This window comes from Salmo salar, chromosome 16, assembly GCF_965601325.2.
Source record: "Salmo salar chromosome 16, fSalSal1, whole genome shotgun sequence".
Taxonomy (NCBI): domain Eukaryota; kingdom Metazoa; phylum Chordata; class Actinopteri; order Salmoniformes; family Salmonidae; genus Salmo; species Salmo salar.
In genome coordinates this window covers 85,400,509-85,427,500 of record NC_138306.1, presented here as the reverse complement: position 1 = coordinate 85,427,500, position 26,992 = coordinate 85,400,509, and the positions used below count along the sequence as shown (strand labels likewise).

Genomic DNA, 26,992 nt, shown 5'->3' with positions numbered 1-26,992 from the left:
AACAGCTCTCTGGGAAGAGTAAGGGCGGGGGTGTATGCTTCATGATTAATGACTCATGGTGTAATCATAACAACATACAGGAACTCAAGTCCTTCTGCTCACCCGACCTAGAATTCCTTACTATCAAATGCCGGCCATATTATCTCCCAAGAGAATTCTCGTCAGTTATCGTCACAGCTGTGTACATTCCCCCTCAAGCAGACACCAAGACGTCCCTCAAAGAACTTCACTGGACTCTATGTAAATTGGAAACCATATATCCTGAGGCTGCATTTATTGTAGCTGGGGGTTTTAACAAAGCAAATTTGATAACAAGGCTACCTAAATTCTATCAGCATATTGATTGCACTACACGCGGGTGTAATACACTGGATCACTGCTACTCTAACTTCCACGATGCATACAAAGCCCTCCCCCGCTTTGGCAAATCCGACCACGACTCTATCTTGCTCCTACCGTCTTACAGGCAGAAACTCAAACAGGATGTACCAGTGACTAGAACCATTCAACGCTGGTCTGACCAATCGGAATCCACGCTTCAAGATTGTTTTGATCACGCGGACTGGGATATGTTCCGGTCAGCCTCAGACAACAACATTGATCTATACGCTTGTTGTATAGCACACTGTATTACTTATACAACTAATATAAGGACAGGACATGAGACGGGAGTAGAAATTAACGTGGGCATTGTTTAATGCGTTTCACAGGAAGAACATTCCAAGCATTTCAACGTAGGTAAGCAAGGGAGGGTTACAGGTGCCCTAAAGGGACAAAACTAGAATATCAATACACAACATATTCCTCCCCCTTTACCTTTGATGACTCATAAGGAAAAAGTAAATATTCAATGTTTTGCCTATTGTTTTCTTTTTAATATAAGTTCTCTTAATGTAAATAAATGAGCTTTTTCAGAATAACCTTTTCTAAACTAGGGATAGAGGGTAGACTGCCTCAGTCCCCAGACTTAACCCTGGGGTGTATTCTGCCCTAATGTCAGAGGTTAGTCTGAACTAACTAGTCAACCTGTCAGGGGGTCATCTTTCTCTTGCAGGGTAATGACGACGTACAGGTGAGTCTACAGTCACATTATCTCTGAGTCTGAGTGGTGATGGTGTATGCCCAAACTGAGGTGCATGACCGAATACAAACAGTGTATCTATTCCATCTGCAAGGCAATCAAACAAGCTAAGCGTCAGTACAGAGACAAAGCGGAGTCACAATTCAACGGCTCAGACACGAGAGGTATGTGGCAGGATCTACAGTCAATCACAGACAACAAAAGAAAAATCAGCCCCGTAGCGGATCACGATGTCTTGCTCCCAGACAGACTAAACAACTTTTTTGCTCGCTTTGAGGACAATACAATGCCACTAACATGGCCCGCTACCAAAACCTGCGGGCTCTCCTTCACTGTAGCCAACATGAGTAAAACATTTAAACGTATTAACCCTCGCAAGGCTGCAGGCCCAGACGGCATCCCCGGCTGCATCCACAGAGCATGCGCAGACCAGCTGGCTGGTGTGTTTACAGACATATTCAATCAATCCTTATCCCAGTCTGCTGTCCCCACATGCTTCAAGAGGGCCACCATTGTTCCTGTTCCCAAGAAAGCTAAGGTAACTGAACTAAATGACTATCGCCCCGTAGCACTCACTTCTGTCATCATGAAGTGCTTTGAGAGACTAGTCAAGGATCATATCACCTTCACCCTACCTGACACCCTAGACCCAATCCAATTTGCTTACCGACCCAATAGGTCCACAGACGACACAATCGCCATCACACTGCACACTGCCCTAACCCATCTGGACAAGAGGAATACCTATGTAAGAATTCTGTTCATCGACTACAGCTCAGCATTCAACACCATAGTACCCTCCAAGCTCATCATCAAGCTGGAGGCCCTGGGTCTCAACCCCGCCCTGTGTAATTGGGTCCTGGACTTTCTGACAGGCCGCCCCCAGGTGGTGAAAGTAAGAAACAACATCTCCACTTCACTGACCCGCAACACTGGGGCCCCACAAGGGTGCGTTCTCAGCCCTCTACTGTACTCCCTGTTCACCCATGACTGCGTGGCCATGCACGCATCCAACTCAATCATCAAGTTTGCAGACGACACTACAGTGGTAGGCTTGATTACCAACAACGACGAGACGGCCTACAGTGAGGAGGTGAGGGACCTCGGAGTGTGGTGTCAGGAAAATAACCTCGCACTCAATGTCAACAAAACAAAGGAGATGATCGTGGACTTCAGGAAACAGCAGAGGGAGCAGCCCCCTATCTACATTGACGGGACAGTAGTGGAGAGGGTGGAGAGTTTTAAGTTCTTCGGCGTACACATAACGGACAAACTGAAATGGTCCACCCACACAGACAGCGTGGTGAAGAAGGCGCAGTAGCGCCTCTTCAACCTCAGGAGGCTGAAGAAATTTGGCTTGTCACCAAAAACACTCACAAACTTTTACAGATGCACAATCGAGAGCATCCTGTCAGGCTGTATCACGCGTGGTACGGCAGCTGCTCCGCCCATAACCGGAAGGTTCTCCAGAGGGTAGTGAGGTCTGCACAACGCATCACCGGGTGCAAACTACCTGCCCTCCAGGACACCTACACCACCCGATGTCACAGGAAGGCCAAAAAGATCATCAAGGACAGCAACCACCTGAGCCACTGCCTGTTCACCCCGCTACCATCCAGAAGGCGAGGTCAGTACAGGTGCATCAAAGCTGGGACAGAGAGACTGAAAAACAGCTTCTTTCTCAAGGCCATCAGACTGCTAAACAGCAATCACTAACTCAGAGAGGCTGCTGCCTACATTGAGACCCAATCACTGGACACTTTAATAAATGGATCACTAGTCACTTTAAACAATGCCACTTTAAATAATGCCCCTTTAACCTCTTACATCTAGATGTGCCGCTAGCCGGAACGCCTCGCCAATATCCAATGATAGAGCGTGGCGTGAATTACAAACACCTCAGAAATCCAAAAACTTCAATTTTTCAAACATATTACTATTTTACACCATTTTAAAGACAAGACTCTCCTTTATCTAACCACATTGTCCGATTTCAAAAAGGCTTTACAACGAAAGCAAAACATTAGATTATGTCAGGAGAGTACCCAGCCAGAAATAATCACACACCCATTTTTCAAGCTAACATATAATGTCACAAAAACCAAAACCACAGCTAAATGCAGCACTAACCTTTGATGATCTTCATCAGATGACACTCCTAAGACATTATGTTATACAATACATGCATGTTTTGTTCAATCAAGTTCATATTTATATCAAAAACCAGCTTTTTACATTAGCATGTGACGTTCAGAACTAGCATACCCACCGAAAACTTCTGGTGAATTTACTAAATTACTCACGATAAACGTTCACAAAAAACATAATTATTTTAAGAATTATAGATACAGAACTCCTTTATGCAATCGCGGTGTCAGATTTTAAAATAGCTTTTCGGTGAAAGCACATTTTGCAATATTCTGAGTAGATAGCCCGGCCATCATGGCTAGCTATTTTGACACCCACCAAGTTTGGCACTCACCAAACTCAGATTTACTATAAGAAAAATTGGATTACCTTTGCTGTTCTTCGTCAGAATGCACTCCCAGGACTTCTACTTCAACACCCAATGTTGTTTTTGTTCCAAATAATCCATAGTTATATCCAAATAGCTGCGTTTTGATCTTGCGTTCAAGACACTATCCGAAGGGTGACGCGCCGGCGCATATCGTGACAAAAAAATTCAAAATATTCCATTACCGTACTTCGAAGTATGTCAAACGCTGTTTAAAATCAATTTTGATGCGTTTTTTCTCGTAAAATAGCAATAATATTCTGACCGGGAGACCTTGTTTTCGTTCAAACACTGAAAATAGAAAATGGAGTCTTCACATGCACGCGCGCCCCGTGTCATTGTTCTCAGAACGACCACTTTCCAAATCCCCTACTGTTTTTCGCACAGGGACTGCAGAGTCATCATTCCCCGTTCTGACGCCTTCTGAGAGCCTATGAGAGCCTTAGAAAATGTTACGTTACAGCAGAGATCCTCTATTTTTGATAAAGAGGCTATAGAAGGACAAGAAATGGTCAGACAGGGCACTTCCTGTATGGAATCTTCTCAGGTTTTGGCCTGCCATATGAGTTCTGTTATACTCACAGACACCATTCAAACAGTTTTAGAAACTTTAGGGTGTTTTCTATCCAAATCAAATAATTATATGCATATTCTAGTTTCTGGGCAGGAGTAATAACCAGATTAAATCGGGTACGTTTTTTATCCGGCCGTGAAAATACTGCCCCCTATCCTAAACAGGTTAATAATGTTTACATATCTTACATTACTCATATCATTGTTTATACTGTATTTTATACCATCTATTGCACCTTGCCTATGCCGCTCGGCCATCGCTCATCCATATATTTATATGTACATATTCTCATTCACTCCTTTAGATTTGTGTGTATTAGGTAGTTGTTGTGAAATTGTTAGATTACTTGTTAGATATTACTGCACTGTCGGAACTAGAAGCACAAACATTTTGCTACACTCGCATTAACATCTGCTAACCATGTGTATGTGACCAATAACATTTTATTTGATTCAGGACAATAAATTACTGTGAGGTGTCATATACATAGTTAATGATTGTGAGGTGTTATATACATAGTGAATTATTGTGAGGTGTTAAATACATAGTGAATTATTGTAAGGTGTTATATACAGTTGAAGTCGGAAGTTTACATACACCTTAGCCAAATACATTTAAACTCAGTTTTTCACAATTCCTGACATTTAATTCTAGTAACAATTCCCTGTCTTAGGTCAGTTAGGATCACCACTTTATTTTAAGAATGTGAAATGTCAGAATAACAGTAGAGAGAATGATTTATTTCATCACATTCCCAGTGGGTCAGAAGTTTACATATACTCAATTAGTATTTGGTAGCATTGCCTTTAAGTTGTTTAACTTGGGTCAAAAGTGTCGGGTAGCCTTCCACAAGCTTCCCACAATAAGTTGGGTGAATTTTGGCCCATTCCTCCTGACAAAGCTGGTGTAACTGAGTCAGGTTTGTGGGCTTCCTTGTTCGCACACGCTTTTTCAGTTCTGCCCACACATTTTCTATAGGATTGAGGTCAGTGTTTTGTGATGGCCACTCCAATACCTTGACTTTGTTGTCCTTAAGCCATTTTACCACAACTTTGGAAGTATGCTTGGGGTCATTGTCCATTTGGAAGACCCATTTGCGACCAAGCTTTAACTTCCTGACTGATGTCTTGAGATGTTGCTTCAATATATCCACATAATTTTCCCTTCCTCATGATAACATCTATTTTGTGAAGTGCACCAGTCCCTCCTTCAGCAAAGCACCCCCACAACATGATGCTGCCACCCCCGTGCTTCACGGTTGGGATGGTGTTCTTCGGCTTGCAAGCCTCCCCCTTTTTCTTCAAAACATAACGATGCTCATTGTGGCCAAACAGTTCTATTTTTGTTTCATCAGACCAAAGGACATTTCTCCAAAAAGTACGATCTTTGTCCCCATGCGCCGTTGCAAACCGTAGTCTGGCTTTTTTATGGTGGTTTTGGAGCAGTGGCTTCTTCCTTGCTGAGTGGCCTTTCAGGTTATGTCGATATAGGACTCGTTTTACTGTGGCTATAGATACTTTTGTACCTGTTTCCTCCACCATCTTCACAAGGTCCTTTGCTGTTGTTCTGGGATTGATTTGCACTTTTCACACCAAAGTACGTTCATCTCTAGGAGACAGAACGCGTCTCCTTCCTGAGCGGTATGACGGCTGCGTGGTCCCATGGTGTTAATACTTGCGTACTAATGTTTGTACAGATTAACGTGGTACCTTCAGGCATTTGGAAATTGCTCCCAAGGATGAACCAGACTTGTGGAGGTCTCCAATGTTTTTTTTTTCTGAGGTCTTGGCTTATTTCTTTTGATTTTCCCATGATGTCAAGCAAAGAGGCACTGAGTTTGAAGGTAGACCTTGAAATACATCCCCAGGTACACCTCCAATAGACTCAAATGATGTCAATTAGCCTATCAGAAGCTTCTAAAGCCATGACATCATTTTCTGGAATTTTCCAAGCTGTTTAAAGGCACAGTCAACTTAGTGTATGTAAACTTCTGACCCATTGAAACATGTGATACAGTGAATTATAAGTGAAATAATCTGTCTGTAAACAATTGTTGGAAAAATGACTTGCACAAAGTAGATGTCCTAACCGACTTGCCAAAACTATAGTCTGTTAACAAGAAATTTGTGGAGTGGTTGAAAAACGAGTTTTAATGACTCCAACCTAAGTGTATGTAAACTTCCGACTTCAACTGTACATAGTGAATGGTGTTATATACTGTACATAGCGAATGGTGTTATATACTGTACATAGCGAATGGTGTTATATACAGTACATAGTGAATGGTGTTATATACTGTACATAGTGAATGGTGTTATATACAGTACATAGTGAATGGTGTTATATACAGTACATAGTGAATGGTGTTATATACTGTACATAGTGAATGGCAACTGGAGGAGACTGTGTGTGTGTGTGTGTGTGTGTGTGTGTGTGTGTGTGTGTGTGTGTGTGTGTGTGTGTGTGTGTGTGTGTGTGTGTGTGTGTGTGTGTGTGCGCTCACGCTGGGGGTGATGTGTGTGACCTGGGTCTTGAGGCTGAAGGCCAGGGTGGGTCCAGAGGGGCTGGCTGAGGAGGCAGAGTGTGATGTCAGCAGTAGCACCGCCTCCATGGGCCTCAGGAAGGAACAGGAGTACTGCACAGTCACCTCCACACCACGCCCCCTAGTGGAGAGGAGGACAGAGTGTAAGGGTCAACTATAAGGTGGGGGCAGAGATGGGGAAAGCCATGGGATTAATGGAACACCAGTCTAGACACTGAACACCAGTTGAGAAACAGGCAGCCAGTTAACTCTAACACAGTTAGACAGAGAGAAAGAGAGCCAGGATAGAGAGAGAAAGACAGAGCCAGGAGAGAGAGAGAAAGACAGAGCCAGGATAGACAGAGAAAGACAGAGCCAGGATAGAGAGAGAAAGACAGAGCCAGGATAGACAGAGAAAGACAGAGCCAGGAAGAGAAAGACTGAGCCAGGATAGAGAGAGAAAGACAGAGCCAGGATAGACAGAGAAAGACAGAGCCAGGATAGACAGAGAAAGACAGAGCCAGGATAGACAGAGAAAGACAGAGCCAGGATAGACAGAGAAAGACAGAGCCAGGATAGACAGAGCCAGGATAGACATAGAAAGACTGAGCCAGGATAGACAGAGAAAGACAGAGCCAGGATAGACAGAGAAAGACAGAGCCAGGATAGACAGAAAAAGACAGAGCCAGGATAGACAGAGAAAGACAGAGCCAGGATAGACAGAGAAAGACAGAGCCAGGATAGACAGAGAAAGACAGAGCCAGGAAGAGAAAGACTGAGCCAGGATAGAGAGAGAAAGACAGAGCCAGGATAGACAGAGAAAGACAGAGCCAGGATAGACAGAGAAAGACAGAGCCAGGATAGACAGAGAAAGACAGAGCCAGGATAGACAGAGAAAGACAGAGCCAGGATAGACAGAGAAAGACAGAGCCAGGATAGACAGAGCCAGGATAGACATAGAAAGACTGAGCCAGGATAGACAGAGAAAGACAGAGCCAGGATAGACAGAGAAAGACAGAGCCAGGATAGACAGAGAAAGACAGAGCCAGGATAGACAGAGCCAGGATAGACATAGAAAGACTGAGCCAGGATAGACAGAGAAAGACAGAGCCAGGATAGACAGAGAAAGACAGAGCCAGGATAGACAGAGAAAGACAGAGCCAGGATAGACAGAGAAAGACAGAGCCAGGATAGACAGAGCCAGGATAGACATAGAAAGACTGAGCCAGGATAGAACAGAGAAAGACAGAGCCAGGATAGACAGAGAAAGACAGAGCCAGGATAGACAGAAAAAGACAGAGCCAGGATAGACAGAGAAAGACAGAGCCAGGATAGACAGAGAAAGACAGAGCCAGGATAGACAGAGAAAGACAGAGCCAGGAAGAGAAAGACTGAGCCAGGATAGAGAGAGAAAGACAGAGCCAGGATAGACAGAGAAAGACAGGGCCAGGATAGACAGAGAAAGACAGAGCCAGGATAGACAGAGAAAGACAGAGCCAGGATAGACAGAGAAAGACAGAGCCAGGATAGACAGAGAAAGACAGAGCCAGGATAGACTGAGCCAGGATAGACAGAGAAAGACAGAGCCAGGATAGACAGAGAAAGACAGAGCCAGGATAGACAGAGAAAGACAGAGCCAGGATAGACAGAGAAAGACAGAGCCAGGATAGACAGAGAAAGACAGAGCCAGGATAGACAGAGAAAGACAGAGCCAGGATAGACAGAGAAAGACTGCACACTATTACGTAAGATAACCCTCTTTCCAGACACACGTGTTTCACAGCAGCTGATAATCAGATAAATTGATGCACCAAAATGAACGAATGTTGGGAATCAACACAGATGACACATTATCAGTATGGATGAGCCTAGTATGTTGATATTTGTTGCTTACTGCATTAGATTTGACTAAACAGTACATTCTAAATAGTACGCAGTATGATTACTACACAGTATGTAGTTTTAGTAAGCAGTAGACCAGACAGATTTCAGTCAGTCAGAAGAGATGAGATGGGAAATGATCTTCATCTCACAAGGTAACTGAGCAGAATAGCTTCTGGAGTAACACTGCTGTCCTACAGGGTTAGGAGTTATGGTTATGGGTTATGGTTAGGGGTTATGGTTAGGGGTTATGGTTATGGTTAGGGGTTATGGTTAGGGGTTATGGGGGGTTATGGTTAGGGGTTATGGTTAGGGGTTATGGTTAGGGGTTATGGTTATGGTTAGGGGTTATGGTTAGGGGTTATGGTTAGGGGTTATGGTTAGGGGTTATGGGTTATGGTTAGGGGTTATGGTTAGGGGCTATGGTTAGGGGTTATGGTTAGGGGTTATGGTTAGGGGTTATGGGTTATGGTTAGGGGTTATGGTTAGGGGTTAGGGGTTATGGTTAGGGGTTATGGTTAGGGGTTAGGGTTATGGTTAGGGTATGGTTAGGTTAGGGTTATGGTTAGGGGTTATGGTTAGGGGTTATGGTTATGGTTAGGGGTTATGGTTAGGGGTTATGGGTTATGGTTAGGGGTTATGGTTAGGGGTTAGGGGTTATGGTTAGGGGTTATGGTTAGGGGTTAGGGGTTATGGTTAGGGGTTATGGTTAGGGGTTATGGTTAGGGGTTATGGTTATGGTTAGGGGTAGGGGTTATGGTTAGGGGTTATGGGTTATGGTTAGGGGTTATGGTTAGGGGTTATGGTTAGGGGTTATGGTTATGGGTTATGGTTATGGAGTTATGGTTAGGGTTATGGTTAGGGGTTATGGTTAGGGGTTATGGTTAGGGGTTATGGTTAGGGGTTATGGTTAGGGGTTATGGGTTATGGTTATGTGTTATGGTTAGGGGATATGGTTAGGGGTTAGGGTTAGGGGTTATGGGTTATGGTTAGGGGTTATGGTTAGGGGTTATGTTTAGGGGTTATGGTTATGGTTAGGGGTAGGGGTTATGGTTAGGGGTTATGGGTTATGGTTAGGGGTTATGGTTAGGGGTTATGGTTAGGGGTTATGGTTATGGGTTATGGGTTATGGGTTATGGTTATGGTTAGGGGTTATGGTTAGGGGTTATGGTTAGGGGTTATGGTTAGGGGTAGGGGTTATGGTTAGGGGTTATGGTTAGGGGTTATGGTTTATGGGTTAGGGGTTGGGGTTATGGTTAGGGGTTATGGTTAGGGGTTATGGGTTATGGTTAGGGGTTATGGTTAGGGGTTATGGTTAGGGGTTATGGGTTATGGTTAGGGGTTATGGGTTATGGGTTAGGGGTTGGGGTTATGGTTAGGGGTTATGGTTAGGGGTTATGGGTTAGGGGTTGGGGTTTTGGTTAGGGGTTATGGTTAGGGGTTATGGTTAGGGGTAGGGTTTATGGTTAGGGGTAGGGGTTATGGTTAGGGTAGGGGTTATGTTTATGGTTAGGGGTTATGGTTAGGGGTTATGGGTTATGGTTAGGGGTTATGGTTAGGGGTTAGGGTTTATGGTTAGGGGTTAGGGGTTATGGTTAGGGTAGGGGTTATGGTTATGGTTAGGGGTTATGGTTAGGGGTTATGGGTTATGGTTAGGGGTTATGGTTAGGGGTTATGGTTAGGGGTTATGGGTTAGGGGTTATGGTTAGGGGTTATGGGTTATGGTTAGGGGTTATGGTTAGGGGTTATGGTTAGGGGTTATGGTTATGGTTATGGGTTATGGTTAGGGGATATGGTTAGGGGTTAGGGTTAGGGGTTATGGGTTATGGTTAGGGGTTATGGTTAGGGGTTATGGTTAGGGGTTATGGTTAGGGGTTATGGGTTATGGTTATGGGTTATGGTTAGGGGTTATGGTTAGGGGTTATGGTTAGGGGTTAGGGGTTATGGTTAGGGGTTATGGTTAGGGGTTATGGTTAGGGGTTAGGGGTTATGGTTAGGGGTTATGGTTAGGGGATATGGTTAGGGGTTATGGGTTATGGTTAGGGGTTATGGTTAGGGGTTATGGTTAGGGGTTATGGGTTAGGGGTTATGGGTTAGAGATAGAAGGGCTTACTTAGGAGGGATGGTGATGGAAGCTCCTTGGGGCAAAGAGAAATGATGGGCCTCGTTCCCTACGATGGAGGCATGGTAGAACATCAGTCTGGAGGACGGGCTCTTCAGACGCACCTGGAGGGCACACACACACACACACACACACACACACACACACACACACACACACACACACACACACACACACACACACACACACACAGGTAAATAATTGTCATATGATGTGTACACACCAAGGCAACGTGAATGATCTTCCCTTTCAGAAAAGGATCTGATTGAACTGCTTTAGAAGGTGAAAGACAGGGTTACCCAGGGCTAGTGCTGTGTGATGGAGAGAGAGAGACCTGCCTGCTTGGTGAAGGTGTGGTGCAGGCTGTAAGACAGGGTTACCCAGGGCTAGTGCTGTGTGATGGAGAGAGAGAGGCCTGCCTGCTTGGTGAAGGTGTGGTGCAGGCTGTAAGACAGGGTTACCCAGGGCTAGTGCTGTGTGATGGAGAGAGAGAGACCTGCCTGCTTGGTGAAGGTGTGGTGCAGGCTGTAAGACAGGGTTACCCAGGGCTAGTGCTGTGTGATGGAGAGAGAGAGAGACCTGCCTGCTTGGTGAAGGTGTGGTGCAGGCTGTAAGACAGGGTTACCCAGGGCTAGTGCTGTGTGATGGAGAGAGAGAGACCTGCCTGCTTGGTGAAGGTGTGGTGCAGGCTGTAAGACAGGGTTACCCAGGGCTAGTGCTGTGTGATGGAGAGAGAGAGACCTGCCTGCTTGGTGAAGGTGTGGTGCAGGCTGTAAGACAGGGTTACCCAGGGCTAGTGCTGTGTGATGGAGAGAGAGAGAGACCTGCCTGCTTGGTGAAGGTGTGGTGCAGGCTGTAAGACAGGGTTACCCAGGGCTAGTGCTGTGTGATGGAGAGAGAGAGACCTGCCTGCTTGGTGAAGGTGTGGTGCAGGCTGTAAGACAGGGTTACCCAGGGCTAGTGCTGTGTGATGGAGAGAGAGAGAGCCTGCCTGCTTGGTGAAGGTGTGGTGCAGGCTGTAAGACAGGGTTACCCAGGGCTAGTGCTGTGTGATGGAGAGAGAGAGACCTGCCTGCTTGGTGAAGGTGTGGTGCAGGCTGTAAGACAGGGTTACCCAGGGCTAGTGCTGTGTGATGGAGAGAGAGAGACCTGCCTGCTTGGTGAAGGTGTGGTGCAGGCTGTAAGACAGGGTTACCCAGGGCTAGTGCTGTGTGATGGAGAGAGAGAGACCTGCCTGCTTGGTGAAGGTGTGGTGCAGGCTGTAAGACAGGGTTACCCAGGGCTAGTGCTGTGTGATGGAGAGAGAGAGACCTGCCTGCTTGGTGAAGGTGTGGTGCAGGCTGTAAGACAGGGTTACCCAGGGCTAGTGCTGTGTGATGGAGAGAGAGAGACCTGCCTGCTTGGTGAAGGTGTGGTGCAGGCTGTAAGACAGGGTTACCCAGGGCTAGTGCTGTGTGATGGAGAGAGAGACCTGCCTGCTTGGTGAAGGTGTGGTGCAGGCTGTAAGACAGGGTTACCCAGGGCTAGTGCTGTGTGATGGAGAGAGAGAGACCTGCCTGCTTGGTGAAGGTGTGGTGCAGGCTGTAAGACAGGGTTACCCAGGGCTAGTGCTGTGTGATGGAGAGAGAGAGAGACCTGCCTGCTTGGTGAAGGTGTGGTGCAGGCTGTAAGACAGGGTTACCCAGGGCTAGTGCTGTGTGATGGAGAGAGAGAGACCTGCCTGCTTGGTGAAGGTGTGGTGCAGGCTGTAAGACAGGGTTACCCAGGGCTAGTGCTGTGTGATGGAGAGAGAGAGAGACCTGCCTGCTTGGTGAAGGTGTGGTGCAGGCTGTAAGACAGGGTTACCCAGGGCTAGTGCTGTGTGATGGAGAGAGAGAGACCTGCCTGCTTGGTGAAGGTGTGGTGCAGGCTGTAAGACAGGGTTACCCAGGGCTAGTGCTGTGTGATGGAGAGAGAGAGACCTGCCTGCTTGGTGAAGGTGTGGTGCAGGCTGTAAGACAGGGTTACCCAGGGCTAGTGCTGTGTGATGGAGAGAGAGAGACCTGCCTGCTTGGTGAAGGTGTGGTGCAGGCTGTAAGACAGGGTTACCCAGGGCTAGTGCTGTGTGATGGAGAGAGAGAGAGACCTGCCTGCTTGGTGAAGGTGTGGTGCAGGCTGTAAGACAGGGTTACCCAGGGCTAGTGCTGTGTGATGGAGAGAGAGAGAGCCTGCCTGCTTGGTGAAGGTGTGGTGCAGGCTGTAAGACAGGGTTACCCAGGGCTAGTGCTGTGTGATGGAGAGAGAGAGACCTGCCTGCTTGGTGAAGGTGTGGTGCAGGCTGTAAGACAGGGTTACCCAGGGCTAGTGCTGTGTGATGGAGAGAGAGAGACCTGCCTGCTTGGTGAAGGTGTGGTGCAGGCTGTAAGACAGGGTTACCCAGGGCTAGTGCTGTGTGATGGAGAGAGAGAGAGACCTGCCTGCTTGGTGAAGGTGTGGTGCAGGCTGTAAGACAGGGTTACCCAGGGCTAGTGCTGTGTGATGGAGAGAGAGAGAGACCTGCCTGCTTGGTGAAGGTGTGGTGCAGGCTGTAAGACAGGGTTACCCAGGGCTAGTGCTGTGTGATGGAGAGGAGAGAGACCTGCCTGCTTGGTGAAGGTGTGGTGCAGGCTGTAAGACAGGGTTACCCAGGGCTAGTGCTGTGTGATGGAGAGAGAGAGAGACCTGCCTGCTTGGTGAAGGTGTGGTGCAGGCTGTAAGACAGGGTTACCCAGGGCTAGTGCTGTGTGATGGAGAGAGAGAGACCTGCCTGCTTGGTGAAGGTGTGGTGCAGGCTGTAAGACAGGGTTACCCAGGGCTAGTGCTGTGTGATGGAGAGAGAGAGAGACCTGCCTGCTTGGTGAAGGTGTGGTGCAGGCTGTAAGACAGGGTTACCCAGGGCTAGTGCTGTGTGATGGAGAGAGAGAGACCTGCCTGCTTGGTGAAGGTGTGGTGCAGGCTGTAAGACAGGGTTACCCAGGGCTAGTGCTGTGTGATGGAGAGAGAGAGAGACCTGCCTGCTTGGTGAAGGTGTGGTGCAGGCTGTAAGACAGGGTTACCCAGGGCTAGTGCTGTGTGATGGAGAGAGAGAGACCTGCCTGCTTGGTGAAGGTGTGGTGCAGGCTGTAAGACAGGGTTACCCAGGGCTAGTGCTGTGTGATGGAGAGAGAGAGACCTGCCTGCTTGGTGAAGGTGTGGTGCAGGCTGTAAGACAGGGTTACCCAGGGCTAGTGCTGTGTGATGGAGAGAGAGACCTGCCTGCTTGGTGAAGGTGTGGTGCAGGCTGTAAGACAGGGTTACCCAGGGCTAGTGCTGTGTGATGGAGAGAGAGACCTGCCTGCTTGGTGAAGGTGTGGTGCAGGCTGTAAGACAGGGTTACCCAGGGCTAGTGCTGTGTGATGGAGAGAGAGAGACCTGCCTGCTTGGTGAAGGTGTGGTGCAGGCTGTAAGACAGGGTTACCCAGGGCTAGTGCTGTGTGATGGAGAGAGAGAGACCTGCCTGCTTGGTGAAGGTGTGGTGCAGGCTGTAAGACAGGGTTACCCAGGGCTAGTGCTGTGTGATGGAGAGAGAGAGAGACCTGCCTGCTTGGTGAAGGTGTGGTGCAGGCTGTAAGACAGGGTTACCCAGGGCTAGTGCTGTGTGATGGAGAGAGAGAGACCTGCCTGCTTGGTGAAGGTGTGGTGCAGGCTGTAAGACAGGGTTACCCAGGGCTAGTGCTGTGTGATGGAGAGAGAGAGAGCCTGCCTGCTTGGTGAAGGTGTGGTGCAGGCTGTAAGACAGGGTTACCCAGGGCTAGTGCTGTGTGATGGAGAGAGAGAGACCTGCCTGCTTGGTGAAGGTGTGGTGCAGGCTGTAAGACAGGGTTACCCAGGGCTAGTGCTGTGTGATGGAGAGAGAGAGAGCCTGCCTGCTTGGTGAAGGTGTGGTGCAGGCTGTAAGACAGGGTTACCCAGGGCTAGTGCTGTGTGATGGAGAGAGAGAGACCTGCCTGCTTGGTGAAGGTGTGGTGCAGGCTGTAAGACAGGGTTACCCAGGGCTAGTGCTGTGTGATGGAGAGAGAGAGACCTGCCTGCTTGGTGAAGGTGTGGTGCAGGCTGTAAGACAGGGTTACCCAGGGCTAGTGCTGTGTGATGGAGAGAGAGAGACCTGCCTGCTTGGTGAAGGTGTGGTGCAGGCTGTAAGACAGGGTTACCCAGGGCTAGTGCTGTGTGATGGAGAGAGAGAGACCTGCCTGCTTGGTGAAGGTGTGGTGCAGGCTGTAAGACAGGGTTACCCAGGGCTAGTGCTGTGTGATGGAGAGAGAGAGACCTGCCTGCTTGGTGAAGGTGTGGTGCAGGCTGTAAGACAGGGTTACCCAGGGCTAGTGCTGTGTGATGGAGAGAGAGAGAGCCTGCCTGCTTGGTGAAGGTGTGGTGCAGGCTGTAAGACAGGGTTACCCAGGGCTAGTGCTGTGTGATGGAGAGAGAGAGAGCCTGCCTGCTTGGTGAAGGTGTGGTGCAGGCTGTAAGACAGGGTTACCCAGGGCTAGTGCTGTGTGATGGAGAGAGAGAGAGCCTGCCTGCTTGGTGAAGGTGTGGTGCAGGCTGTAAGACAGGGTTACCCAGGGCTAGTGCTGTGTGATGGAGAGAGAGAGACCTGCCTGCTTGGTGAAGGTGTGGTGCAGGCTGTAAGACAGGGTTACCCAGGGCTAGTGCTGTGTGATGGAGAGAGAGAGAGCCTGCCTGCTTGGTGAAGGTGTGGTGCAGGCTGTAAGACAGGGTTACCCAGGGCTAGTGCTGTGTGATGGAGAGAGAGACCTGCCTGCTTGGTGAAGGTGTGGTGCAGGCTGTAAGACAGGGTTACCCAGGGCTAGTGCTGTGTGATGGAGAGAGAGAGACCTGCCTGCTTGGTGAAGGTGTGGTGCAGGCTGTAAGACAGGGTTACCCAGGGCTAGTGCTGTGTGATGGAGAGAGAGAGACCTGCCTGCTTGGTGAAGGTGTGGTGCAGGCTGTAAGACAGGGTTACCCAGGGCTAGTGCTGTGTGATGGAGAGAGAGAGACCTGCCTGCTTGGTGAAGGTGTGGTGCAGGCTGTAAGACAGGGTTACCCAGGGCTAGTGCTGTGTGATGGAGAGAGAGAGACCTGCCTGCTTGGTGAAGGTGTGGTGCAGGCTGTAAGACAGGGTTACCCAGGGCTAGTGCTGTGTGATGGAGAGAGAGAGAGACCTGCCTGCTTGGTGAAGGTGTGGTGCAGGCTGTAAGACAGGGTTACCCAGGGCTAGTGCTGTGTGATGGAGAGAGAGAGACCTGCCTGCTTGGTGAAGGTGTGGTGCAGGCTGTAAGACAGGGTTACCCAGGGCTAGTGCTGTGTGATGGAGAGAGAGAGACCTGCCTGCTTGGTGAAGGTGTGGTGCAGGCTGTAAGACAGGGTTACCCAGGGCTAGTGCTGTGTGATGGAGAGAGAGAGAGCCTGCCTGCTTGGTGAAGGTGTGGTGCAGGCTGTAAGACAGGGTTACCCAGGGCTAGTGCTGTGTGATGGAGAGAGAGAGACCTGCCTGCTTGGTGAAGGTGTGGTGCAGGCTGTAAGACAGGGTTACCCAGGGCTAGTGCTGTGTGATGGAGAGAGAGAGAGACCTGCCTGCTTGGTGAAGGTGTGGTGCAGGCTGTAAGACAGGGTTACCCAGGGCTAGTGCTGTGTGATGGAGAGAGAGAGACCTGCCTGCTTGGTGAAGGTGTGGTGCAGGCTGTAAGACAGGGTTACCCAGGGCTAGTGCTGTGTGATGGAGAGAGAGAGACCTGCCTGCTTGGTGAAGGTGTGGTGCAGGCTGTAAGACAGGGTTACCCAGGGCTAGTGCTGTGTGATGGAGAGAGAGAGACCTGCCTGCTTGGTGAAGGTGTGGTGCAGGCTGTAAGACAGGGTTACCCAGGGCTAGTGCTGTGTGATGGAGAGAGAGAGACCTGCCTGCTTGGTGAAGGTGTGGTGCAGGCTGTAAGACAGGGTTACCCAGGGCTAGTGCTGTGTGATGGAGAGAGAGAGACCTGCCTGCTTGGTGAAGGTGTGGTGCAGGCTGTAAGACAGGGTTACCCAGGGCTAGTGCTGTGTGATGGAGAGAGAGAGACCTGCCTGCTTGGTGAAGGTGTGGTGCAGGCTGTAAGACAGGGTTACCCAGGGCTAGTGCTGTGTGATGGAGAGAGAGACCTGCCTGCTTGGTGAAGGTGTGGTGCAGGCTGTAAGACAGGGTTACCCAGGGCTAGTGCTGTGTGATGGAGAGAGAGACCTGCCTGCTTGGTGAAGGTGTGGTGCAGGCTGTAAGACAGGGTTACCCAGGGCTAGTGCTGTGTGATGGAGAGAGAGAGACCTGCCTGCTTGGTGAAGGTGTGGTGCAGGCTGTAAGACAGGGTTACCCAGGGCTAGTGCTGTGTGATGGAGAGAGAGAGACCTGCCTGCTTGGTGAAGGTGTGGTGCAGGCTGTAAGACAGGGTTACCCAGGGCTAGTGCTGTGTGATGGAGAGAGAGAGACCTGCCTGCTTGGTGAAGGTGTGGTGCAGGCTGTAAGACAGGGTTACCCAGGGCTAGTGCTGTGTGATGGAGAGAGAGAGACCTGCCTGCTTGGTGAAGGTGTGGTGCAGGCTGTAAGACAGGGTTACCCAGGGCTAGTGCTGTGTGATGGAGAGAGAGAGACCTGCCTGCTTGGTGAAGGTGTGGTGCAGGCTGTAAGACAGGGTTACCCAGGGCTAGTGCTGTGTGATGGAGAGAGAGAGACCTGCCTGCTTGGTGAAGGTGTGGTGCAGGCTGTAAGACAGGGTTACCCAGGGCTAGTGCTGTGTGATGGAGAGAGAGACCTGCCTGCTTGGTGAAGGTGTGGTGCAGGCTGTAAGACAGGGTTACCCAGGGCTAGTGCTGTGTGATGGAGAGAGAGAGAGACCTGCCTGCTTGGTGAAGGTGTGGTGCAGGCTGTAAGACAGGGTTACCCAGGGCTAGTGCTGTGTGATGGAGAGAGAGAGAGACCTGCCTGCTTGGTGAAGGTGTGGTGCAGGCTGTAAGACAGGGTTACCCAGGGCTAGTGCTGTGTGATGGAGAGAGAGAGCCCTGCCTGCTTGGTGAAGGTGTGGTGCAGGCTGTAAGACAGGGTTACCCAGGGCTAGTGCTGTGTGATGGAGAGAGAGAGACCTGCCTGCTTGGTGAAGGTGTGGTGCAGGCTGTAAGACAGGGTTACCCAGGGCTAGTGCTGTGTGATGGAGAGAGAGAGAGACCTGCCTGCTTGGTGAAGGTGTGGTGCAGGCTGTAAGACAGGGTTACCCAGGGCTAGTGCTGTGTGATGGAGAGAGAGAGACCTGCCTGCTTGGTGAAGGTGTGGTGCAGGCTGTAAGACAGGGGTACCCAGGGCTAGTGCTGTGTGATGGAGAAGAGAGAGACCTGCCTGCTTGGTGAAGGTGTGGTGCAGGCTGTAAGACAGGGTTACCCAGGGCTAGTACTGTGTGATGGAGAGAGAGAGACCTGCCTGCTTGGTGAAGGTGTGGTGCAGGCTGTAAGACAGGGTTACCCAGGGCTAGTGCTGTGTGATGGAGAGAGAGAGACCTGCCTGCTTGGTGAAGGTGTGGTGCAGGCTGCCAGACAGAGTGATGGTTCTCTTGGGAAGGTACTGGGGCAGCGTCTCATACAGGTAAACACACAGCATCAACATCAGAACAGGGTTAGAGTCTGACAACTCTGTGGGCTGGATGTCTATGTCCAGGCAGAGCAGTGTGAAGGCCTGGCTGAGGATGATACTGTTGTGGAGGTTCTGCTCCACCCGGCTGATGCTGGTGTACATCCTCTGGAGATGACTGGGGATCTGAGGGACCGGAGAGACCGGAGGGGTGGACAGTCAACACTGGGCCAGTTTCCCAGACACAGATTAAGCCTTATCTGCTACCACAGTCAGACTAATCAAAACCAGTCGAATAGCCTCCACATTGACTCTGTACCGGTACCCTCTGTATATAGCCTCCACATTGGCTCTGTACCGGTACCCCCTGTATATAGCCTCCACATTGACTCTGTACCGGTACCCCCTGTATATAGCCTCCACATTGACTTTGTACCGGTACCCCCTGTATATAGCCTCCACATTGACCATGTACCGGTACCCCTTGTATAGAGCCTCCACATTGACTCTGTACCGGTACCCCCTGTATATAGCCTCCACATTGACCATGTACCGGTACCCCTTGTATAGAGCCTCCACATTGACTCTGTACCGGTACCCCCTGTATATAGCCTCCACATTGGCTCTGTACCGGTACCCCCTGTATATAGCCTCCACATTGGCTCTGTACCGGTACCCCCTGTATATAGCCTCCACATTGACTCTGTACCGGTACCCCCTGTATATAGCCTCCACATTGACTTTGTACCGGTACCTCCTGTATATAGCCTCCACATTGACTCTGTACCGGTACCCCCTGTATATAGCCTCCACATTGACTCTGTACCGGTACCTCCTGTATATAGCATCCACATTGACTCTGTACCGGTACCCCCTGTATATAGCCTCCACATTGACTCTGTACCCGTACCCCCTGTATATAGCCTCCACATTGACTCTGTACCGGTACCCCCTGTATATAGCCTCCACATTGACTCTGTACCCGTACCCCCTGTATATAGCCTCCACATTGACTCTGTACCGGTACCCCCTGTATATAGCCTCCACATTGACTCTGTACCGGTACCCCCTGTATATAGCCTCCACATTGACTCTGTACCGGTACCCCCTGTATATAGCCTCCACATTGACTCTGTACCGGTACCCCCTGTATATAGCCTCCACATTGACTCTGTACCGGTACCCCCTGTATATAGCCTCCACATTGACTCTGTACCGGTACCCCCTGTATATAGCATCCACATTGACTCTGTACCGGTACCCCTTGTATATAGCCTCCACATTGACTCTGTACCGGTACCCCCAGGGCTAGTGCTGTGTGATGGAAAGAGAGAGACCTGTTGAGTTGTGGATTTCTCTGTGTCTCTGTCTCTACCTCTCTGTGGATCTGGCTCCGTCTCTACCTCTCTGTCTCTACCTCTCTGTGGATCTGGCTCTGTCTCTACCTCTGTGGATCTGGCTCTGTCTCTACCTCTGTGGATCTGGCTCCGTCTCTACCTCTCTGTCTCTACCTCTCTGTCTCTACCTCTCTGTCTCCACCTCTCTGTCTCCACCTCTCTGTCTCTACCTCTCTGTCTCCACCTCTCTGTCTCCACCTCTCTGTCTCCACCTCTCTGTCTCCACCTCTCTGTCTCCACCTCTCCGTCTCTACCTCTCCGTCTCTACCTCCCTGTCAATCTCTGTCTCTCCCTCTTTGTCAATCTCTCCGTCTCTACCTCTCTCTCTACCTCTCTGTCTCTACCTCTCTGTCTCTACCTCTCTGTCTCTACCTCTCTGTCTCCACCTCTCTGTCTCCACCTCTCTGTCTCCACCTCTCTGTCTCTACCTCTCTGTCTCTACCTCTCTGTCTCTACCTCTCTGTCTCTACCTCTCTGTCTCTACCTCTCTGTCAATCTCTGTCTACCTCTTTGTCAATCTCTCTGTCTCTACCTCTCCGTCTCTACCTCTCCGTCTCTACCTCTCCGTCTCTACCTCTCCGTCGCGACCTCTCCGGCCACCTCTCGTCTCTACCTCTCTGTCTCTACTCTCTGTCTCTACCTCTCTGTCGATCTCTCCGTCTCTACCTCTCTGTCTCTACCTCTCCGTCTCTACCTCTCCGTCTCTACCTCTCCGTCTCTACCTCTCCGTCTCTACCTCTCTGTCTCTACCTCTCCGTCTCTACCGCTCCGTCTCTACCGCTCCGTCTCTACCTCTCCGTCTCTACCTCTCCGTCTCTACCTTTCCGTCTCTACCTCTCCGTCTCTACCGCTCCGTCTCTCTACCTCTCCGTCTCTACCTCTCTGTCTCTACCTCTCCGTCTCTACCTCTCCGTCTCTACCTCTCCGTCTCTACCTCTCCGTCTCTACCTCTCCGTCTCTACCTCTCCGTCTCTACCTCTCTGTCTCTACCTCTCCGTCTCTACCTCTCCGTCTCTACCGCTCCGTCTCTACCTCTCCGTCTCTACCTCTCCGTCTCTACCTCTCCGTCTCTACCTCTCCGTCTCTACCTCTCAAAAACTCTTCTTTGTCTTTCTCTCAAACACTATTCTATGTCTCTCTCTCAAACACTCTTCTTTGTCTCTCACTCGTTCTCTCTCTGTCTCTCCCTCAACACCCCCCCCTCCTACCTCTAGAGGTGAGTGGGCTCCAGACGGTAGTCCTCATGCAGTGGTAGTGCAGGTTGAGCCAGGTGAGTAGCCTCCTCTCCCAGGTGGAGTAGACGTTAGAGGCCAGGGGCTTTGGGTTGATCCTGGGGACCTGTTGCTCCATGCTGCCACTGTCACAGCTCTGGAGGCCCAGGGACAAGGGACCCTTTGTCACCCGTGGCAGGACTAGCACCTGGGGAGGAGGGGTAGACAGACAGACAGAAACAGATACATTCCTCAGACTGCTGATCAGAACACAGAGGGAGAGAGAGAGAGAGACAGAGAGAGAGACAGAGAGAAAGAGATAGAGCCCGAGAGAAAGAGAGAGATAGAGATACAGAGAAAGAGACAGAGAGAGAGACCGAGAGAGAGAGAAAGAAAGAGAGAGACAGAGAGAAAGAAAGAGACAGAGAGAAAGAAAGAGAGAGACAGACAGAGAAAGAGAGAGAAAGACAGACAGAGAAAGAGAGAGAAAGAGAGAGACAGAGAGAAAGAAAGAGAGAGACAGAGAGAAAGAAAGAAAGAGAGAGACAGACAGAGAAAGAGAGAGAAAGAGAGAGAGAGACAGACAGACAGATTAGAGAGAGATAGAAAGACTACACTCTCTTGCCTTGTAGGTCTGCAGTAGAACATCCATCCAGCCCCTTTTACTGAGGGATTCAAAGACCTTGCTGCTGTAGTCCAGCCCCCTCTGATCACACTGGGACTGATCACACTGGGACTGGGCCTGTAGCGAGCTCCAGTGGCTGAACTCCTGGGAGTCTAACAGGTACTCAGGTCTGATGTGGGACAGACAGGCTCCCTGCCTCCTGAAGACCACAACACAGTGAGTAGGCTGGTGAGCGTGTGAGCCTGCGTACGGTGGCCGGAGGAGTTGTCCGTGTATGAGTGATTAAGTGTCTGTGTGGTACCTGAGGAAGGCCAGCAGCACTGTGTTCCGGTGGAGCAGCTGCTGCGCGGTTGCAGGGCAGCGATTGGTTGGTGCTCACACCAGGAAGTGTCTGTCCGCTCAGGTGATGCAGCATGTCGTAGATGGTCCGTGTGTTTTTACCATGGCTCATAAGGTACGAGTTCCTCCACTCACTAGAGCTGGAGTCTACTGTCTGGACCCTACATACCACCCTGGGAGAGATAGATAGAGAGGACAGAGGAGAGAGAGAGAGGAGATAGAGGAGAGAGGGGGGGAGGGAGAAAGAGAGAGAGGGGGGAGGGAGGGTGAAAGAGATAGAAAGAGAGAGAGAGGAGAGACTAATAATAACATAACGTAATAAAAACATAAAATAAAAATATGTGTGTCGGATACCAGTCCACCTACCTTCTGAGAGAGTGTGGTAGAGAGATGGGGTTTACCTTCTGAGAGAGTGTGGTAGAGAGATGGGGTTTACCTTCTGAGAGAGCGTGGTAGAGAGATGAGGTTTACCTTCTGAGAGAGTGTGGTAGAGAGATGAGGTTTACCTTCTGAGAGAGTGTGGTAGAGAGATGAGGTTTACCTTCTGAGAGAGCGTGGTAGAGAGATGAGGTTTACCTTCTGAGAGAGTGTGGTAGAGAGATGGGGTTTACCTTCTGAGAGAGTGTGGTAGAGAGATGAGGTTTACCTTCTGAGAGAGCGTGGTAGAGAGATGAGGTTTACCTTCTGAGAGAGTGTGGTAGAGAGATGAGGTTTACCTTCTGAGAGAGTGTGGTAGAGAGATGAGGTTTACCTTCTGAGAGAGTGTGGTAGAGAGATGAGGTTTACCTTCTGAGAGAGTGTGTTAGAGAGATGGGGTTTACCTTCTGAGAGAGTGTGTTAGAGAGATGGGGTTTACCTTCTGAGAGAGTGTGGTAGAGAGATGAGGTTTACCTTCTGAGAGAGTGTGGTAGAGAGATGAGGTTTACCTTCTGAGAGAGTGTGGTAGAGAGATGAGGTTTACCTTCTGAGAGAGCGTGGTAGAGAGATGAGGTTTACCTTCTGAGAGAGTGTGGTAGAGAGATGAGGTTTACCTTCTGAGAGAGTGTGGTAGAGAGATGAGGTTTACCTTCTGAGAGAGTGTGGTAGAGAGATGAGGTTTACCTTCTGAGAGAGTGTGGTAGAGAGATGAGGTTTACCTTCTGAGAGAGTGTGGTAGAGAGATGGGGTTTACCTTCTGAGAGAGTGTGGTAGAGAGATGAGGTTTACCTTCTGAGAGAGTGTGGTAGAGAGATGGGGTTTACCTTCTGAGAGAGTGTGGTAGAGAGATGAGGTTTACCTTCTGAGAGAGTGTGGTAGAGAGATGAGGTTTACCTTCTGAGAGAGTGTGGTAGAGAGATGAGGTTTACCTTCTGAGAGAGTGTGGTAGAGAGATGAGGTTTACCTTCTGAGAGAGCGTGGTAGAGAGATGGGGTTTACCTTCTGAGAGAGTGTGGTAGAGAGATGGGGTTTACCTTCTGAGAGAGCGTGGTAGAGAGATGAGGTTTACCTTCTGAGAGAGTGTGGTAGAGAGATGAGGTTTACCTTCTGAGAGAGTGTGGTAGAGAGATGAGGTTTACCTTCTGAGAGAGCGTGGTAGAGAGATGGGGTTTACCTTCTGAGAGAGTGTGGTAGAGAGATGAGGTTTACCTTCTGAGAGAGTGTGGTAGAGAGATGAGGTTTACCTTCTGAGAGAGTGTGGTAGAGAGATGAGGTTTACCTTCTGAGAGAGTGTGGTAGAGAGATGAGGTTTACCTTCTGAGAGAGCGTGGTAGAGAGATGGGGTTTACCTTCTGAGAGAGTGTGGTAGAGAGATGAGGTTTACCTTCTGAGAGAGCGTGGTAGAGAGATGAGGTTTACCTTCTGAGAGAGTGTGGTAGAGAGATGAGGTTTACCTTCTGAGAGAGTGTGGTAGAGAGATGAGGTTTACCTTCTGAGAGAGTGTGGTAGAGAGATGAGGTTTACCTTCTGAGAGAGTGTGGTAGAGAGATGAGGTTTACCTTCTGAGAGAGTGTGGTAGAGAGATGAGGTTTACCTTCTGAGAGAGCGTGGTAGAGAGATGAGGTTTACCTTCTGAGAGAGTGTGGTAGAGAGATGAGGTTTACCTTCTGAGAGAGTGTGGTAGAGAGATGAGGTTTACCTTCTGAGAGAGTGTGGTAGAGAGATGAGGTTTACCTTCTGAGAGAGTGTGGTAGAGAGATGAGGTTTACCTTCTGAGAGAGCGTGGTAGAGAGATGAGGTTTACCTTCTGAGAGAGTGTGGTAGAGAGATGAGGTTTACCTTCTGAGAGAGCGTGGTAGAGAGATGAGGTTTACCTTCTGAGAGAGTGTGGTAGAGAGATGAGGTTTACCTTCTGAGAGAGCGTGGTAGAGAGATGAGGTTTACCTTCTGAGAGAGTGTGGTAGAGAGATGAGGTTTACCTTCTGAGAGAGCGTGGTAGAGAGATGAGGTTTACCTTCTGAGAGAGTGTGGTAGAGAGATGAGGTTTACCTTCTGAGAGAGCGTGGTAGAGAGATGGGGTTTACCTTCTGAGAGAGCGTGGTAGAGAGATGAGGTTTACCTTCTGAGAGAGCGTGGTAGAGAGATGAGGTTTACCTTCTGAGAGAGCGTGGTAGAGAGATGGGGTTTACCTTCTGAGAGAGCGTGGTAGAGAGATGAGGTTTACCTTCTGAGAGAGCGTGGTAGAGAGATGGGGTTTACCTTCTGAGAGAGCGTGGTAGAGAGATGGGGTTTGGTCCACGGGGCCAGCCAAACTGACTGAACCACTTCTGTACGGCCTGCAATCAATCAACCAATCACATTTAGCTATACATCCTTTGTTCTATCAGCAGTTGTCCCAGGGTGATTTACCAGTTGTTACCTGCAGGATGCTGTGGTAGTACAACCCCTCCTCTGAGTCCTGCCCTGGAAACACTGGTATACCCTGCTGCTGCCACTGCTGCTGGTCAGTCACACCATCTGTCTCTCTCTCACCCTCTGTCTCCTTCTGGGGCCAGTCCTCCTTCCCTCTAGGCCCTGGTCCAGCACTCCCAGTCCTACTCCTGCTGTCTCCAGAGTCTGAGGACAGGCCAATATGTTTGATTCAGCTTGGAATGGGCACTTTGGGGTTATTATTTGGGATTGTGGTAGTGGTACCTTGGTACGGGGAAAACCAAGTTAAAACCCACTCCAGTCCTTCAACACACTTCACATATGTATTTGACCAGGTCTGGTGTGTAGCAGTGTAGTTGTAGAGGTGTGTCTCACCAGAGATGGAGTGATTACTGGTGGAGGAGAGGAAAGCGAAGGTGGAGGAGGAGGAAGTGTAGCGAGAGAGAGGGCTGGGGGAGTAGCATGGCTGAAGCACCGCCTTCCCTGTCACCTGAGAGGGCCCTGATTCGCCACTGCAGCCGCTCAGACAACCTGAGTGACATTTACATGGACCAGTTAGGTTGGGGGATGGAAGAACACAGATACTTAGATTAGTAGACAGTCATCCTCAGTATGAGTGTATGAATGCTGTACATTGTGCAGTGTGTTATGGGTACAGAACAGGACAGCAGGACGTACCACTCTTGAGGACTATCTGCTGCTCAGAGCGGTGCAAAGCCAGGTAGGGCCACACTGTCAACAAACTATTATCTGCTGTAGCACAGACCTCCACCCTGAACCTGAAGAGACCAACAGATAGGAGAGGAGAGACAGAGACAGACAGATAGGAGAGGAGAGACAGAGACAGAGACAGACAGATAGGAGAGGAGAGACAGAGACAGAGACCGACAGATAGGAGAGGAGAGACCGACAGATAGGAGAGGAGAGACAGAGACCGACAGATAGGAGAGGAGAGACAGAGACAGAGACAGACAGATAGGAGAGGAGAGACAGAGACAGAGACCGACAGATAGGAGAGGAGAGACAGAGACCGACAGATAGGAGAGGAGAGACCGACAGATAGGAGAGGAGAGACAGAGACCGACAGATAGGAGAGGAGAGACAGAGACAGAGACAGACAGATAGGAGAGGAGAGACAGAGACAGAGACCGACAGATAGGAGAGGAGAGACCGACAGATAGGAGAGGAGAGACAGAGACCGACAGATAGGAGTGGAGAGACAGAGACAGAGACCGACAGATAAGAGAGGAGAGACAGAGACCGACAGATAAGAGAGGAGAGACAGAGACCGACAGATAGGAGAGGAGAGACAGAGACAGAGACCAACAGATAGGAGAGGAGAGACAGAGACAGAGACCAACAGATAGGAGAGGAGAGACAGAGACAGACAGATAGGAGAGGAGAGACAGAAACCGACAGATAGGAGAGGAGAGACAGAGACAGAGACCAACAGATAGGAGAGGAGAGACAGAGACAGAGACCGACAGATAGGAGAGGAGAGACAGAGACAGAGACAGACAGATAGGAGAGGAGAGACAGAGACAGAGACAGACAGATAGGAGAGGAGAGACAGAGACAGAGACAGACAGATAGGAGAGGAGAGACAGAGACAGAGACAGACAGATAGGAGAGGAGAGACAGAGACAGACAGATAGGAGAGGAGAGACAGAGACCAACAGATAGGAGAGGAGAGACAGAGACAGAGACCGACAGATAGGAGAGGAGAGACAGAGACAGAGACAGACAGATAGGAGAGGAGAGACAGAGACAGACAGATAGGAGAGGAGAGACAGAGACCAACAGATAGGAGAGGAGAGACAGAGACAGAGACCAACAGATAGGAGAGGAGAGACAGAGACAGAGACCAACAGATAGGAGAGGAGAGACAGAGACAGAGACCAACAGATAGGAGAGGAGAGACAGAGACCGACAGATAGGAGAGGAGAGACAGAGACAGAGACCAACAGATAGGAGAGGAGAGACAGAGACAGAGACCGACAGATAGGAGAGGAGAGACAGAGACAGAGACCGACAGATAGGAGAGGAGAGACAGAGACAGAGACAGACAGATAGGAGAGGAGAGACAGAGACCGACAGATAGGAGAGGAGAGACAGAGACAGAGACCGACAGATAGGAGAGGAGAGACAGAGACAGAGACAGACAGATAGGAGAGGAGAGACAGAGACAGAGACAGACAGATAGGAGAGGAGAGACAGAGACAGAGACCGACAGATAG

At 49.7% G+C, this 26,992-nt stretch overlaps 1 protein-coding gene across 1 annotated transcript in view; it reads right to left on the bottom strand.

The window, feature by feature from the left end:
• LOC106575918 (cilia- and flagella-associated protein 47) overlaps window positions 1-26,992 on the bottom strand; it is a 102,116-nt gene that overhangs the window by 45,579 nt on the left and 29,545 nt on the right. Inside the window, 10 exon segments of the mRNA XM_082962431.1 lie at window positions 6,674-6,833; window positions 10,686-10,810; window positions 18,259-18,522; window positions 18,554-18,561; window positions 20,942-21,152; window positions 21,745-22,096; window positions 24,585-24,661; window positions 24,745-24,941; window positions 25,131-25,286; window positions 25,434-25,534. Of these exon segments, the coding sequence (XP_082818557.1) occupies window positions 6,674-6,833; window positions 10,686-10,810; window positions 18,259-18,522; window positions 18,554-18,561; window positions 20,942-21,152; window positions 21,745-22,096; window positions 24,585-24,661; window positions 24,745-24,941; window positions 25,131-25,286; window positions 25,434-25,534 (1,651 nt within the window).